This window comes from Chironomus tepperi, unplaced genomic scaffold (assembly GCF_022539635.2).
Source record: "Chironomus tepperi strain 1889 unplaced genomic scaffold, CSIRO-AGI_Ctep_v1 contig_252, whole genome shotgun sequence".
Lineage (NCBI taxonomy): Eukaryota > Metazoa > Arthropoda > Insecta > Diptera > Chironomidae > Chironomus > Chironomus tepperi.
In genome coordinates, this window is record NW_027226374.1 from 1 (window position 1) to 17,998 (window position 17,998).

The 17,998-nt window shown below is 32.7% G+C and overlaps 1 protein-coding gene across 5 annotated transcripts; it reads left to right on the plus strand.

Moving 5' to 3' along the window:
* Positions 1 to 308: 308 nt before the first annotated feature.
* On the plus strand, positions 309 to 17,998 carry LOC139091558 (proteoglycan 4-like). 5 transcript variants are annotated; one of them, XM_070641692.1, is made up of 3 exons: positions 309 to 1,123; positions 1,196 to 2,023; positions 15,123 to 17,998. In XM_070641692.1, the coding sequence occupies exon 3, from the start codon at positions 15,377 to 15,379 to the stop codon at positions 16,811 to 16,813; it is 1,437 nt and encodes a 478-aa protein (XP_070497793.1). In that variant the 5' UTR covers positions 309 to 1,123; positions 1,196 to 2,023; positions 15,123 to 15,376; the 3' UTR covers positions 16,814 to 17,998. The 5 variants fall into 5 exon arrangements, with proteins under 5 accessions (XP_070497793.1, XP_070497792.1, XP_070497794.1 ...); XM_070641691.1 differs by having other exon boundaries at positions 309 to 2,023; XM_070641693.1 differs by having other exon boundaries at positions 309 to 2,019.

Genomic DNA, 17,998 nt, shown 5'->3' on the forward strand with positions numbered 1-17,998 from the left:
TCTAAAAATAGATCAGAATTTTTTAAGTCTTGCTACCTGTATTTAAGAGAATGTTACTGATTTCAGACCTGAATATTCCTCCCATCTGTCCGATAATTTCCAGTCATGGGAAAGAGAGCAATTTTTTGTTATTTTTTCGCCTGCCTTGTAAGATTTATAATATTTTTGAAAACAACGAAATAAAAATATAAGAAACTGAATTTCTCTCACAGTTTTTTTTCGGGGTCTCTTTTCTGTGAATATTCCTCCCAGCTCAGACTCAAACTCACAATACTCATTTTCATAATGTGTATATAATTTTTGTGTGTGCTTTCAGTCTTCGACTGTCAATCGAGCAAATAACGTGCAGTGCACACAGAGCGCAAAGTACGAGTGAAATTTTTATGTGTTAAATATATATATTTATTTAATCTTCTCGTGCTTTATTTTTTATTTTCAAGAAATAAAGAAGAAAAAAATAATTAAATATGAAAAAAAATCGAATTCATAGTTTTGATTAATTTAAAGCGAGAAAAATATAATACCTGATATTTAAAAAGTGAGAGCAGACAGTGATTAAAATACTGACAAGTGATAAACATAAAATTTATGAAAAATATTCATTCGGAAGTTCATAAAGTTAAAGATTTATCAGATGATAATAAAGGAAAGACATTTTTTTGTGTGTTTAATTAACGAAATAACTGAAACAAACAAAAAGAGAAAAGGAAATAAACTCAATTAATTGACATCTGAAAGCCATCAAGCATATTGTCTCGTATACTCGTGCAAACATAACGTAGAATATACAGTAATCGAGGAAAAATATTTCAAATCAGTGGAAAATACAAACTGAACAAAAATTCTTATCATCATTTATTCTTTCCTCCTTTACTTCCCTGACATTTCAATTGTAATTGAAAAAAATACAACTACTGTAAATCATCAATATATAGTAAATATCACTTAAGTATAATGATATACTAACTGCTGCAAATCAAGCGTTCAAGTTAATAGTTTACTAATTAATTTACTCGTCGCTACATTTGTATTATGAACGCGCCAGAAATTGCACTTTAGTTTGCATTTAGTGATTCAATTGTGGATTCTGACATTTAAAAAATAAATAGAAACAACTAGTAAAGTAAGTGAGCTGATGATTCTATTTCTAAAGTGAAGCATAAATGTTAATGTGTTTTAATTTCTTGCTGTAAAGTTAAACGATTGAAAAAAAGTCTTTCAAATTACTTTTCGTGAAAAAAGAAGAAAATCGAAAGCACATACAATTTAAAAAAAAAATACAGCAACGAGAGATACTGTTCATGCTCATGTTCCGATCCGCTGCTAGCACCGACCTATATTGACGACAATTTTCATTCTTTTAACTCTCAAAAAAAAAGAAAAGAAAAGAAAAATTAAGAAACAACAGCAAGCAAGCAGGCAATAAACAGCAGTAGAAACAACAGCAAGTAAGCCAGAAAACGGAGTTGCGAATTAAATTAAGAAAGAAAAATATATGTATTAAGTGCTCAATCACTGCATATATGTGAACATTTTCTTATTTAAACCATCAGATTATTCGGAAGCAACCAGCAGATTTCGCTAATTGCTCTGCCAAAAAGAATAAAAGAAATTGGAGAATATCGAAAGTGTTGTGTATTAATTAATACATCATTCATCCGTTCAATTTAGTTTTTATCGTGTCATTATTGACATACAAAAACACACGACATTGATTATAATACGGGCTACATAGCAAGTCATGTGATAACACTCTTCTTTGTAGTTTCCATCATTTATTAAATTTGCAAAGACAGAAGAATTAAAATAAGCATATATAATATATAAAGAGAGAGCAATAAATAAAAGAAACTATTAAATTATTGTAAGAAAAATTGTACGCAAAGAAACAAAACCAGCTGAGTTAACAATATATACAGTCTCAATTACAATATAAAACAGCTCGTAGTAGACCATCACATCAAGTCTGTCACAACAAGTCTTTGAAAGTATTTTTCAAGTGACAATGATCGTGTTTATGTAGGTAAGAACTATTTGAAATTATCCATCTCCATTACCTTCCATCTCTATCTCTTCATGATTATTGAGTCATGTTACCTTTTTTCTGTTCAAAAGGATTACCTAAAAGGGATGATTAAGATTTACATAACGTTAGGGATGATCAAGATTTACATAACGTTTTGTAATTGGACATTATTTACTGTACTATTACTTTACAGTAAAGATATACATTTAGTGAAAACATAAAGATATTTTATGAACCTGGACCTTTTGCATATTTTGCTTTATGCTTTTCTAAAAAAAATACGGTTGAACTCAATTTACCCCAAAAATGAAGCAAAATGTTTTAACCAAAGCAATTAGACATAAACAACGAGAAATACGTAAGGGCAATTTGCAAATTACGACCATTGAAATATATATAGGAATTGCTTATTTACTTCCTTGATGATGGCGTACGTGCGATCTATCTTTAGACAGTTTCTAATGTCTGGCATCCGAACATTCTCCTGACAAGGAGTATACTCATGAGAATTCTCACTTAATTGACAATTCTCATCAGTATGCTCACTGACTCAATGACTATACTCATGAGTATTCTCAATTATATTGATTTGGTGTATCCATGAGCACGCTCATTTAGCCGAGTATATTCATTGCCTGTTAGAGACACTTAATATAGGAATTTAAGACTCCCTAATTCATCAAGTGCAAAACTTTCAAACGAATAACAGTTGGACATCGTTTTTGAACGACCTTAATGCTTTCATTAGAAAAGTCGTATTTTTGTTATTTTATTGAAGTAAAAACATTGTAATTGTCAACAATTTAAAGCATACATACATTATGAAATTAGAAAAGCGTAAAACTTTGGTTTTTTTAGATGGTCATTAATGTAGTTTATTGCGTTTCATAAAAAAAATGGTAATTTAGAAGTTTGTTTATAAATTTAAACAATTTCTTTAACATTCACAAGTGTGTAAAAGTTTTATTGAAAGTGAAAATTAAATTTTGCACGCAAGACGAAAAAGAAGAGGTTTTGGCTTGATTTGCTGTGAAAATAATCAATCAATTCTCGCAATAAGAAATGAAAAGCCTTACGTTTTGCGATCATTAAAATTACTCAAATTGACGTTAATTTTCTCCTTGTTGAAAATCATTAGGCAAAGCATCTTTCGATACTAAATCATCAACATCCGCTTTTTCGCTAAAATCTCTTTCTTTTTGTTTCATCTCATGCGATTCTTTTTCGTTTCATCAAATTTATTTTATTTCAAAAGAAGTTTTTTAAATAAAAAATCATTGAATATAATCTCGTATATTTTTTTTTATTATTTTTTCAATATTTAACTACACAAACATAAGATCACAGACGATTCTTTTTCGTTTCAGTCAATTCTTTTTGATTTGTATGAGAGGCTTCAAAAACGGTAGTTTTTAAATAAAATAATCAGAAATTGAAAAATATAATCTCGTATATACACTTTTCATAAGATTTACAGACAAGTGTAAAAAATTTTCATTTTAGTCGATCTTAGTCGCGGCAGTTCAGTGATTCTTTTTGATGTTGAGAGGCTTCAAAAACGGTAGTTAACAAAAAATTCTTTTTGATGTTGAGAGGCTTCAAAAACGGTAGTTAACAAAAAAATAATCAGAAAGAAAAATTAAGATACTTTTCATGATTTAATAAATCACTGCTGTGTGTTGTGCCTGTTTCTGGTGGTGTATGTGCTCATTTGTTTCATTCTCTCAGCTCTGCTTCACGCAAAACATGCTCTTGATCATTATTACTATTATTATAAAGATTCTGAATGAAAGAATTGTTGTTGGTTTTTATTTTTATAATTTTTCATTTTTATGCGATCCAGTTGCGCATTAGTTCCAATTTTTCTTTCTTCTGGTTTTATTTTCTTCTTTATTTATATTTAATTTTTCAAATCGTGGGATGATTCAAGTGATGGGATTTCATTTGTTTTCGCATTCTCTCATCTCTGTTAAAATTATCAAGGTTTAGTGAATGGCGGTAAACATTAAATACACGAGGGAAATTCCCATACTACTTTTGAAATATACACGATGATATGACATAGATTAGTTACATAAAAAAGGTGTCAATACAGTGTTTTTCCAAAAAGTTGTGCAACCTACTTGATAAAACGTCATTCATAAATTTATAGGCAATTACGAATCAAAACAACTACTCTTTTCTGTTCAATCAAAATTACAACTTTGACTTTGACTTTTTAATTTATTTATATGTTCAAAAAAAAGTGTGAAGAAAACTTTTCATTGACTTTGGCTTTGAAAAAAATGGAGTGTGTATGGGGTCACAATGTCACAGTACTAAACAAACATTTAATTCAGTGGTGGACAACCTTTTACTATTCGCGGTACAACTTGGTAGTAAGCCTCGACTGAAACCGCACACGGCATTACTAAACCGAAAAATCTTTAGACACGCAAGTTGCGCATCACTGATTTAAATATTGTATTTAGAAATGTTGCAGTTAATTCATAACAGCGGAAAGAAATGATCTTTTCAAGACAGATTGATGTTTCAATGACTATAGTCTGTTCAATGATAAATTAGACACCATTTATGGATTTTAATTTTAAAGTTAAATGAAATTTAAATGTCAAAAAATTTAAAAATAGAATATGATACGATTTCAGATGCCATAGATGGACAAACCTGTGTGACACGGCACACTAGTGTGCAACTAATTTATTTTGGAAATGACATCAACCGCATGCCGTGTGCGGTCCATCAATTAGCAATCTAATGTTTTTTAAAATGGACAGAACTCAATGTTATCACTTTACAATTATGTTATTTTAGCTTTAAAGCCAAAACTCTTTTTTAACCGCCTGCAATTAATTATATTTGTCTACCCATTACTTTTTATTTTTACTTGACCTTCTATTTGTCATTAAATTTAGACTATGTATCACAACTTTTCTTTTCTTGTAGACATATGAATATGAGGTATTTATTTTGTTATTTACAAACATTTTATTTGTGATTTTTAAAAGTTAAACTTGTGCATTAACTAGAAAGAACTAAGTTAGAATTAATATTAGGAATGAAACTTTCGAAAATTAGAATTTTTACCTTCAAATCGCTGCAATTTGATTCTTTGAACATCCAAAAAGGTTGTTTATTTTTGTAAATTTTAATTAAAGTTAGATCTGGTTACATCATTAGTATAAATATTGCGTTTAATTACAAAATTAGTAACTGATTATTTTTTTGTTAAAAAACTTACGGTAATTCTCAAAAAAAAAGTTTTTAATTTAACGCAAATGAATAGCAACGAACGTTATATACAAAGAAATAATCCACAAAAATATGCTTCACAAGTGCCTAACAATGCATGGCTTAGTGCCTCGTCTGAATCATTTAGACAAAAAATAACAAAGAGTACATTATTTATGAAAAACATCAATAAATATATAATTAAATATTTGCAATGAATAGCACAAATTGGTTAATCAAAAAATCCGGCTCCAGGCTGGCGTATCTCTAAGTTGATGCTAGATTCGCATTCACTTTGCGCAAAAAATGTTAATAAGAAGAAAAATTAAAACAATTGAAAGAATTTCAGCCTGATTTCGAGCTGGATTTTGGATCGATTAAGCAACATGTGCTTATCGGCATTGTGATTTTATTTGCAATAATTCTTATGTCCATTTGATAAGTCTTGTATAAATGACTCGAAAAACCTCGTGCCAAACAAAGATCAATGATAGTACTGTAAGTTATACCCAAGTGGACGAAAAATACATTAGAACTATACATCAACTGGGCATTAACTAGTTCCCTAACAAACAAAGAGATAGCTTTTAGGTATCATAGTGATATTTCATGAAATCATGCTCTTTGCCCGTTAGGGGTTATAAAGAATTTTTGTCCACTCTGAGTATTTCTGCATTTTCTATTCTATTCATCATATTGAAAAGATTCTCATGACAATAAATTATAGTTCTGACATTAAGAATAAAAATAGCGATCTTAATGATCATTTCAATTTGCTTTAAACTTTAACTTTAGAAAAGACAACAAAATTATGAAGAAAATTGTGGTTTTATTCATTCAGATCTCTCATTGTCTCTGCAAAACTGTAAAATAGTTCAAGAAACTTTTCAATCATTCCAATGAGCAGATTTTATCTCTTCCATACTTCACTTAAAATTAATACAAATTCTTTGCATGCCTTAAACAAAAATTTATAACTTTATTGATGGCGTCTTTCGCCTTGGGATGTCTCGCTAATATTTCTTACATTATGCACAATATACTAAAATTTATTTCATTCATCGTTCATGAGTCGTTGGAAAAAAATTCCATTACAATTTCAGAGAATCGCTTAAATTAAGCATGCAATATATTTATTTTTGTGAATGAAAATGCATACAATAAATAGTTGGAAGTGCACAAAATTATTTTCATTGACGAGGCCAATTGCTTAGAAAGAAACTGAACACTTACCATGAATGCTTAGTAGAGCAATTTTCAAAATGTTTTGACTCGTTCTAATTGTTTCCTGTCCTATTTGATATTTGATCAACGAGTTCACAATTTCAAAATTTCAAGTTAAATACTAGTAATGAAGCGGATCACGCTTCATAGGAATATTCACACCATACGTAGATCAGAAAACAGTGCAGAAAAGTAAGAATTAAAAACACAACTTGAACAAAATAATTGATTTATGAAATAAATGCGATAAGAAATGATTATATACACATTAACTAAAATTATTTTAATGAATGATCCGAACTATTAAAGTTCGAGCTTTGCTCGAACCATTTCTCTACTCACGGCAACATATTTTCATAGATATGCAGTTTCTAGTGCTTGGGAAAATTTTCACGCCTTCACTCGCTTCGCTCCGTTCAGGTCGCAAAAATTTGTCTTGCTCAACCAAGTCCGAACTGCGTTCGAACTATTAATGTTCGAGCTTCGCTCGAACTGTTTTTCTACTCACGGCAACATATTATGAGCTTCGCTCGCCCGACTTGGGTAGATTACAGTACTTTTATAAATCAGTATACGAGCCGGGTTGAGCTCCGCCCGACTTGAGTAGATTACAGTACTTTTATAAATCAGTATACGAGCCGGGCTGAGCTTCGCTCGCCCGACTTGGGTAGATTACAGTACTTTTATAAATCAGTATACGAGCCGAACTGAGCTTCGCTCGTCCGACTTGGGTAGATTACAGTACTTTTATAAATCAGTATACGAGCCGGGCTGAGCTTCGCTCGCCCGACTTGGGTAGATTACAGTACTTTTATAAATCAGTATACGAGCCGGGCTGAGCTTCGCTCGCCCGACTTGGGTAGATTACAGTACTTTTATAAATCAGTATACGAGCCGGGCTGAGCTTGCTCGCCCGACTTGGGTAGATTACAGTACTTTTATAAATCAGTATACGAGCCGGGCTGAGCTTCGCTCGCCCGACTTGGGTAGATTACAGTGCTTTTATAGATCACTATACGAGCCGGGCTGAGCTTCGCTCGCCCGACTTGGGCAGATTACAGTCCTTTCATATATCACTATACGAGCTGGGCTGAGCTTCGCTCAACCCAGTAGGATCCAGTAGGATCCAGTTCACTTCCAGACTATCAAAATGAGATCCAGTAGGATCCATATACCTTCCAGACCCATAAAAATAAGATCCAGTAGGATCCACATACCTTCCAGACCCATAAAAATAAGATCCAGTAGGATCCAAATACCTTCCAGACCAATAAAAATAAGATCCAGTAGGATCCATATACCTTCCAGACCCATAAAAATAAGATCCAGTAGGATCCATATAACTTCTAGACCCATAAAAATAAGATCCAGTAGGATCCAGTTCACTTCCAGACTATCAAAATGAGATCCAGTAGGATCCATATACATTCCAGGCCCATAAAAATAAGATCCAGTAGGATCCAGTTCACTTCCAGACCATAAAAATAAGATCCAGTAGGATCCATATACCTTCCAGACCCATAAAAATGAGATCCAGTAAGATTCATATACCTTCCAGACCCATAAAAATAAGATCCAGTAGGATCCATATACCTTCCAGACCCATAAAAACAAGATCCAGTAGGATCCAGTTCACTTCCAGACCATTTAAATGAGATCCAGTAGGATCCATACAACTTACAGATACATAAAAACAAGATCCAGTAGGATCCAGTTCACTTCCAGAACATTTAAATGAGATCCAGTAAGATTCATATAACTTCCAGACTATCAAAATAAGATCCAGTAGGATCCATATACCTTCCAGACCCAAAAAAATAAGATCCAGTAGGATCCATATACCTTCCAGACCCATAAAAATAAGATCCAGTAGGATCCAATTCACTTCCAGACTATCAAAATGAGATCCAGTAGGATCCATATACCTTCCAGACCCATAAAAATAAGATCCAGTAGGATCCAGTTCACTTCCAGACTATCAAAATAAGATCCAGTAGGATCCATATACCTTCCAGACCCATAAAAATAAGATCCAGTAGGATCCATATAACTTCTAGACCCATAAAAATAAGATCCAGTAGGATCCAGTTCACTTCCAGACTATCAAAATGAGATCCAGTAGGATCCATATACCTTCCAGATGCATAAAAACAAGATCCAGTAGGATCCAGTTCACTTCCAGACCATTTAAATGAGATCCAGTAGGATCCATACAACTTCCAGATACATAAAAACAAGATCCAGTAGGATCCAAATACCTTCCAGACCAATAAAAATAAGATCCAGTAGGATCCATATACCTTCCAGACCCATAAAAATAAGATCCAGTTCACTTCCAGACTATCAAAATGAGATCCAGTAGGATCCATATACCTTCCAGATACATAAAAACAAGATCCAGTAGGATCCAGTTCACTTCTAGACCATTAAAATGAGATCCAGTAGGCTCCATACAACTTCCAGACACATAAAAACAAGATCCAGTAGGATCCAGTTCACTTCCAGACCATTAAAATGAGATCCAGTAAGATTTAGTTCAATTTATTTTTTTGTTTGTTTACAAAAATGTATTTTGCAATAATCGACTATAATTTGGCCCAAAAAAGACAGTTTTTTACATCTTGTGCCTCAGTGGAAGCACTTATGGCTCCAAAACAATACAGTTCTTGCCATACCCATTCCCTACCAGATGCAAAAAACCCGAAGTCTTAGTATTGAGTTTGAAGAGAGATATCGTGCTGATTAACTAACTAACTAACTAACTAACTAACTAACTAACTAAATAACAGAAAGTGTTTTTTTGCGATTTCTCGGCACTGGAAGCACCAATCAAGATGCGGTTTTCACTGTTGGATTGGTATTTTCAGGCACAGACTTTCCACCATTGGAAATATTTGTCAATTCTGTAAGTCTGATGCACTGAAATTTCAAAATACCAAAAGCAATATATTCACCCAAATTGAAAATGAATATGATACTAGTAATGAAGCGGATCACGCTTCATGGGAATATTCACACCATACGTTAGATCAGAAAACAGTGCAGAAAAGTAAGAATTAAAAACACAACTTGAACAAAATAATTGATTTATGAAATAAATGCGATAAGAAATGATTATATACACATTAACTAAAATTATTTTAATGAATGACCTGGATCCGAACTATTTTAGTTCGAGCTTTGCTCGAACCATTTCTCTACTCACGGCAACATATTTTCATAGATATGCAGTTTTTAATGCTTTTGAAAATTTTCACGCCTTCACTCGCTTCGCTCCGTTCAGGTCGCAAAATTTGTCTTCGCTCAACCAAGTCCGAACTGCGTTCGAACTATTAATGTTCGAGCTTCGCTCGAACTGTTTTTTCTCACGGCAACATATTATGAGCTTCGCTCGCCCGACTTGGGTAGATACAGTACTTTTATAAATCAGTATACGAGCCGGGTTGAGCTCCGCCCGACTTGAGTAGATTACAGTACTTTTATAAATCAATACGAGCCGGGCTGAGCTTCGCTCGCCCGACTTGGGTAGATTACAGTACTTTTATAAATCAGTATACGAGCCGAACTGAGCTTCGCTCGTCCGACTTGGGTAGATTACAGTACTTTTATAAATCAGTATACGAGCCGGGCTGAGCTTCGCTCGCCCGACTTGGGTAGATTACAGTACTTTTATAAATCAGTATACGAGCCGGGCTGAGCTTCGCTCGCCCGACTTGGGTAGATTACAGTACTTTTATAAATCAGTATAAGAGCCGGGCTGAGCTTCGCTCGCCCGACTTGGGTAGATTACAGTCACTTTTATAAATCAGTATACGAGCCGGGCTGAGCTTCGCTCGCCCGACTTGGGTAGATTACAGTGCTTTTATAGATCACTATACGAGCCGGGCTGAGCTTCGCTCGCCCGACTTGGGCAGATTACAGTCCTTTCATATATCACTATACGAGCTGGGCTGAGCTTCGCTCAACCCAGTAGGATCCAGTAGGATCCAGTTCACTTCCAGGCTATCAAAATGAGATCCAGTAGGATCCATATACCTTCCAGACCCATAAAAATAAGATCCAGTAAGATCCAGTTCACTTCCAGACCCATAAATACAAGATCCAGTAGGATCCAAATACCTTCCAGACCAATAAAAATGAGATCCAGTAGGATCCATATACCTTCCAGACCCATAAAAATAAGATCCAGTAGGATCCACATACCTTCCAGACCCATAAAAATAAGATCCAGTAGGATCCAGTTCACTTCCAGACTATCAAAATGAGATCCAGTAGGATCCACATACATTCCAGGCCCATAAAAATAAGATCCAGTAGGATCCAGTTCACTTCCAGACCATAAAAATAAGATCCAGTAGGATCCATATACCTTCCAGACCCATAAAAATGAGATCCAGTAAGATTCATATACCTTCCAGACCCATAAAAATAAGATCCAGTAGGATCCATATACCTTCCAGACCCATAAAAACAAGATCCAGTAGGATCCAGTTCACTTCCAGACCATTTAAATGAGATCCAGTAGGATCCATACAACTTACAGATACATAAAAACAAGATCCAGTAGGATCCAGTTCACTTCCAGAACATTTAAATGAGATCCAGTAAGATTCATATACCTTCCAGACCCATAAAAATGAGATCCAGTAGGATCCATATACCTTCCAGACCCATAAAAATAAGATCCAGTAGGATCCACATACCTTCCAGACCCATAAAAATAAGATCCAGTAGGATCCAGTTCACTTCCAGACTATCAAAATGAGATCCATTAGGATCCATATACATTCCAGACCCATAAAAATAAGATCCAGTAGGATCCAGTTCACTTCCAGACCATAAAAATAAGATCCAGTAGGATCCATATACCTTCCAGACCCATAAAAATAAGATCCAGTGGGATCCATATACCTTCCAGACCCATAAAAAAAGATCCAGTAGGATCCAGTTCACTTCCAGATTATCAAAATGAGATCCAGTAGGATCCATATACCTTCCAGATGCATAAAAACAAGATCCAGTAGGATCCAGTTCACTTCCAGACCATTTAAATGAGATCCAGTAGGATCCATACAACTTACAGATACACAAAAACAAGATCCAGTAGGATCCAAATACCTTCCAGACCAATTTAAATAAGATCCAGTAGGATCCATATACCTTCCAGACCCATAAAAATAAGATCCAGTTCACTTCCAGACTATCAAAATGAGATCCAGTAGGATCCATATACCTTCCAGATGCATAAAAACAAGATCCAGTAGGATCCAGTTCACTTCTAGACCATTAAAATGAGATCCAGTAGGCTCCATACAACTTACAGATACATAAAAACTAGATCCAGTAGGATCCAGTTCACTTCTAGACCATTAAAATGAGATCCAGTAAGATTCAGTTCAATTTATTTTTTTGTTTGTTTACAAAAATGTATTTTGCAATAATCGACTATAATTTGGCCCAAAAAAAGACAGTTTTTTACATCTTGTGCCTCAGTGGAAGCATCTTATGGCTCCAAAAACAATACAGTTCTTGCCATACCCATTCCCTACCAGATGCAAAAAACCCGAAGTCTTAGTATTGAGTTTGAAGAGAGATATCGTGCTGATTAACTAACTAACTAACTAACTAACTAACTAACTAACTAAATAACAGAAAGTGTTTTTTTGCGATTTCTCGGCACTGGAAGCACCAATCAAGATGCGGTTTTCACTGTTGGATTGGTATTTTCAGGCACAGACTTTCCACCATTGGAAATATTTGTCAATTCTGTAAGTCTGATGCAGGAAATTAAAAAAACTGAAATTTCAAAATACCAAAAGCAATATATTCACCCAAATTGAAAATTTGGTGTAAATGATATTTGAAAGCATGAAATACAAACTAAGCCATCTGTCTCATTTCACAGATATATTAAGATTTCATAATTGCCTAAAAATACTTGAAAAACGCAAGTCGATCATTTCAAATCCGTCCACGTTTTGCGACTTAATTTTTACATGCTCATATATCTAACAATGTTGCCATTCATCTTTTCGCTATCATCGGCATCATCATTGTAATATATTGTGTGCTAAAAATAAAAATAGTAAAAAGGTACTGAACAAAAGGCCGTAACAAATGTCAAAAAAGTGCGAAAGATTATTTTTGTGATGGGAACTTCCTATGCATGAAGAAAATGTGTGCAAAAATAGCTGGTATTTTACTTAATTTAATTTTTTGGGTCTCTCTTAAAAATCATTTTAATTATTAAAATAGTATTGATGACGTCGCCTATATGTAAAAGTTTAATGCTCCAAATTTCAGTTTAAATTCGTGTTATTCATCATAGTAATTCCACATTTCGACATTCTATGATATGTATGTGAAGCGGACTTACCATTGAATGAATGAGAGACAAATCTTATGAAATCGATGCGAATAAGCAAATGCTAGCAACGTGATTATATGATATTAAGGTTTATTTCATTTCTTTTACCCGGAATCGAACTTTACTTCTTTTTATATCTTTAGTAATTTTTCATGGGATTATAAGAATAACAATATAAATAATAATGATGAAGGCTTCACACAGTCAGACTCTATAACATGTGACACAATTTTAATTGTAATTACTGTTAACTGCATGTGGTATTACATTCGATCGGGGAACTCCTTTATTATTTATGTTACAGTAATTGCTGGACAGAATTTTAAATCCAAAATTGGGTTCAATGAAACATGAACATTTTTGGCAAGTAATTTCCTTTGATGATCTATTACTTCATAAAGTTGATAACTATAATATTGCTGAGTCATTTACTAAACTTTAAATCATGTTTTGATTTTATGAGATGTTGCAGAAACTACAAATATTATTAATAATGTTTATTGAGATTTTTATATATAAACAAATGAAAATCAAAACAAAGAGAGTAGGAAGTTTCTTAAATTGAGAATACCTAGTTGAAAAATCTCAGTTTAATTGGTCGTTGTTTGTCTCTTAATAAACATGTTCATTAACAAATTTACTGGTAGTCTTTAACTTGCATTTCAGTAGGAGTCAAATATAATAAAATAACATAAAGCCTGGTGACAATAAATATATAGAAGGTTACTTACAACATAAATAACAATAAAAATTAAAAACCAAAAGGTAAAAGCAAAAAAAGAGTATTGTCACACCCACAAAATTATGAAATATTAATTTTGCACTTTATGTAAGGGAAGAAAAGAGAAGTGAATGTATATAATAATGGATAGACAATCACTATGATGAAAGAAGCAATAAGAAGGCATTATATCATGTCCTGAACTTAATGATAATTTCATTTTGTTGTTTCTCCTAATAATCATAAAGTTACGGTAATAGAAGGAGAAATATTGAAAGCATCTATTATAAAATGATAAAAATAGAAGCATAAAGTGTAGAAAATTAGTAAAGAAAAATAATTATAGTGAATCACAATCATGATGTTGGCATCAGCAGCGTTAAATGCCAATGCCATCATGCAATCAATGTTAATCGACTAACAATTGCAATCTCTAATTCATCATTTGTGCAATATTTACTCACAGTGTCGCAGTCGCATGAAGTTTTAATAGTAATAGCGTCTCTTACTGTCTCCTATACCTATCCATCCATTTATCTTTTATTTGTAAGCGCCATAAATCTAGGCTAATGTAATTCAAATTAAAAGAAAATTGCTTTGAACAGAAAAACGAAGAAAAAAATATTGAAAAATTGCAATTAACGCGTATGGCACGCACATTACTGTAATAAGCGATTTCCAATAAATTTTCGCTTCGCAAAAGCAATTGGCAGCAGAAAGCTCATGGTTAGAAATTATGAAAACAGATAACAAATGAGATGCAACAATTTCTTAAAATTCACTTTCAATAAAGTCAATGTCACTTAATATATATGTAACAGAAGGTATAACCTGATGTAGAGCAGGAGAAAAAAATTACGATGACGAACCCGAGACATTGTACTTGCCAGTCTACTGCTTACATGGTTGGATTTTAATATTATTTTGCTTTTTCTACGAGAGTGCTATTTATATCTTATAAATGTTGGTGAGACTTGCCATAAGTTTTTCATTTAATAATATATTCATATCCAACTCGAATTATATTTGCACACATCAAAATGAATATGTAACGATTGCGAAATTTGCACTGTCGTCGTTCCATAGTGTATACACTAGTAAATTTGATATAAACCAGCAGCATTAATCCGGGAGGGAAAATTAACACTAATGAATTAAAATGTCATAAAAATCATTCGTATTAAATGCAATAATTTACATGGTCACATTACTTTAATTTTATTTTTTTGCTTTAATAAATGACTGGAACTGATTATATTTATTAATAATTTCTTGACATCTCTACGTACACATAACAGATTAAAGTCAATGTCTGAATAAGAGAACCGCAGACGCATGCATGAAAAAGAAAGTGACCGAATCGCTCCTCGCAGCAAATCCATATAAAATGTAGTTATAAAGTCCAAAAAATGCAAATTTTTATCTCATATTTACTCTTTTTCCTTTCTCTCTATTACTAATTCTTCTCTCATCTCTATCCATTTATTTATTTTCAATTTCGTTTTATACATTTTTCATAACTTTGCTTTCTTTTTCCTTCTCTTTTTATGCAGATCATTTGTCAATATTTCACAACAATCTGGTGTAATCGACGAGACAGCTTAACAATCGTATATGTAATAGGTGACCGACCAAAGTGAGAAAGTAAAACAGACAGGAGAGGAGAAGAGTTGCTGAAATTACTCATTGTCCTTGACCACTTATATGTATATTGACACTCATTGGTAATACCACAACAAATAGGAGTCACACGTCATATTTTCTTACGAAACCGTATGATGTTGAAACAGATTAACAACAAAAAATCATGATGAAAATGTTATATCGGATATTATTGCTTAGTTGGTGTATGCTAATGACAGCATTAGCATTACCGATAGAATCAAAGCCATTGAACAATAATCCAGAAAGTTGGAATTTAAGTTGGCTAGTATTTACGCCAAGAAACTCATCAGATCCATCAGCTGAAGCTCTAGTGAGCAGTGATCCACATGTCAAAAAATCAAAAATCACACCAAAATCAATTTTTATAGCCCCAAGTGCATATAATAATCATGACAGACTTTGTCCGCATGGTTATCGAATAGATGATAATGGAAAATGCATTAAAACAGTTACAATCAATCAAGATGATATTTTAGCAGCAAGACTAACAGATTTGTTTGGAATTGATGAGAATTCAGATAAAAATGGAAACACAGATTCTGATTATGATTATGATGAGGATAAAAATGAGAATTCTGGGCCATTACAAATAAATCTTCCACTTGCAATTGATATACAAGAGGAAACAAACAATGGAAAGAAGGTTGAATATATTATAGAAGAAAAAGTCATAAATATGCGAAATTTAGATCCAAAGAATGCCAAACCAGTTAAAGCGGAAGAAATTAAAAAAATTGAACCCGCACCAGTCTCTGAAAAATTATTTTCTAATGACTTACCAGCAACACCTGAAATTACAACGACGACGGAAATTCCAATTGATGATTTGACTACGACAACACAAAAAACTTACGAAACTTCAACAGACAAGTCAGTTAAGAGCGATATAAATGATGTTACCACAACGACAATTAATGAGTCAGATTCGGAAAATACAGTCACAACAGAATCAACAACTATACAAACAACGACAACAACAACAACACCAGTTACAACAACATCGGAGCAAACGACTATCAGGACAACAACTGAAAAAACAAAGATTGTGTCCAACAAACCAGAGTCGTACAAAATCAATTCGGTTGACTTTATGCCGAAAATCACACAAAGAAAAACAAATCGAAACAGAGTAAAAAATTCACGTACAAGGAAGCCTAAACCAATTATTCAACAACAACTATCCCAATCAAATGATAGTCAAGTCATCCTTAAATCACATTCAATTGATCAATTGCCAATACCAAAAAAGAATCGTACAAGAAATGGCATGAAAAGGCGAAAGCAGAGCACAATTAAAGCCTCCACGTCTACAACAACCACAACAACAACAACTACAACAGAAATCCCAGTAGCTACTCATAAACCACATTATTGGCTTCCAAAGGGATGGTCAATTGATGAAACAACAAAGGAAAAGCCAGTGTTAATAAGATTTTGGTCAGAACAGCCCTCACCACACGAGGAGCGAGCTCGAAGTCATAATTCTAGGCATCAGCGAGTAAACTCAAGAATGCCAACAGAAAGTATATTTAAAGAAATTACTGCTCCAGAATTAGAGAGCATGTTAAAGGAAAATTAATGATTTTATAAGTGTAAATTTGATGTAGTTGAAAATTATTGAAATTATTAATCTAATGAGATTAGTCAATTTTCATCGATATAATGTAAATGTCTTCTAATAAGTAATTCAAGTCTATTTTAGTTCAGTTTGTATTCAAACTGTTGAAATAATTTAAAGTAATCCATAATTTGGATAGATCGAGAAAAAATATTAATTAAATGTTTTGTTCTGCAAAATAATTTTGTTTAAAATAATCAATAAAACCCTCAATTAATATGGGGTCGTTCGCTTATTACGTAACGCTCTTAGAGAGGGGAGGGGAGTCCATTGAGATTTTGCTACAAAAGAGGGAATGGGGTTCAAAAAGTCGATTTTCGCGTTACATAATAAGTGAATGGCCCCTATGAAAACAGATATAATTTGAAACAGTCTAAATGCCAACAAGTTGATTAAGTTTACTTAAATATTGAAATAAAAAAATATCCAACAAAGAAGGTATAGAATTGTTTCAATTCTTCTAATATGTTTTTGTGCCAAATTGTCATGACGTCAAGTTAGTTTAAGAAAAATGAATGATGTATTTTACGATATTTATAAATGTGAAGCTATCATTAAGTTACGTTTTAGTTGTATTAAATCTTTTATTTCCAATGTTAATGCAAAGCTGATATTTGCAAGATGTAGAAGTGCTTAAAAATTATGAATATTTAATTGAGAACTTTTTGGTTCATGATCGTAATGTGAAATGATGGAAAATAAAATCTAGTGCTGTATAAATAACGATTGAGAATGATTTTGTTCCAAATAAATATGAGGAAGCTCTGGAAAAAAAATAATTTCCACTTTTTTGAGATAGTAAAAGCAGTTAAATTTATTCAAGAATCCTACTTGAATTTTATCTTATTTTTGAAGAGCTTTATCTTGAATATCATCAAATAAAAATTTTATTTCCTTTTTTTTAGTCTCACCTCTAAATTATTTTTAGCTTTACTTTATCTCATTTTTGTGTATTTTATTTATAAAAAAGGAAAGTCCACTGATATTTTCATAATAAATTTGGACGACTAATTCACAACCGACAAAATAGAATTACAGACAAAAGCAACAAAAATGCATATTATAATACGATAATTAACGAAACGTTTTGAAATTAATTAAATTCTTGTATATATTTGGAGAAAAAATATATAATGAAAACTGAAA

Excerpts from the sequence above, each read along its gene's own strand:
- LOC139091558 (XM_070641691.1), top strand. The coding sequence starts at position 15,377 with ATGATGAAAATGTTATATCGGATATTATTGCTTAGTTGGTGTATGCTA.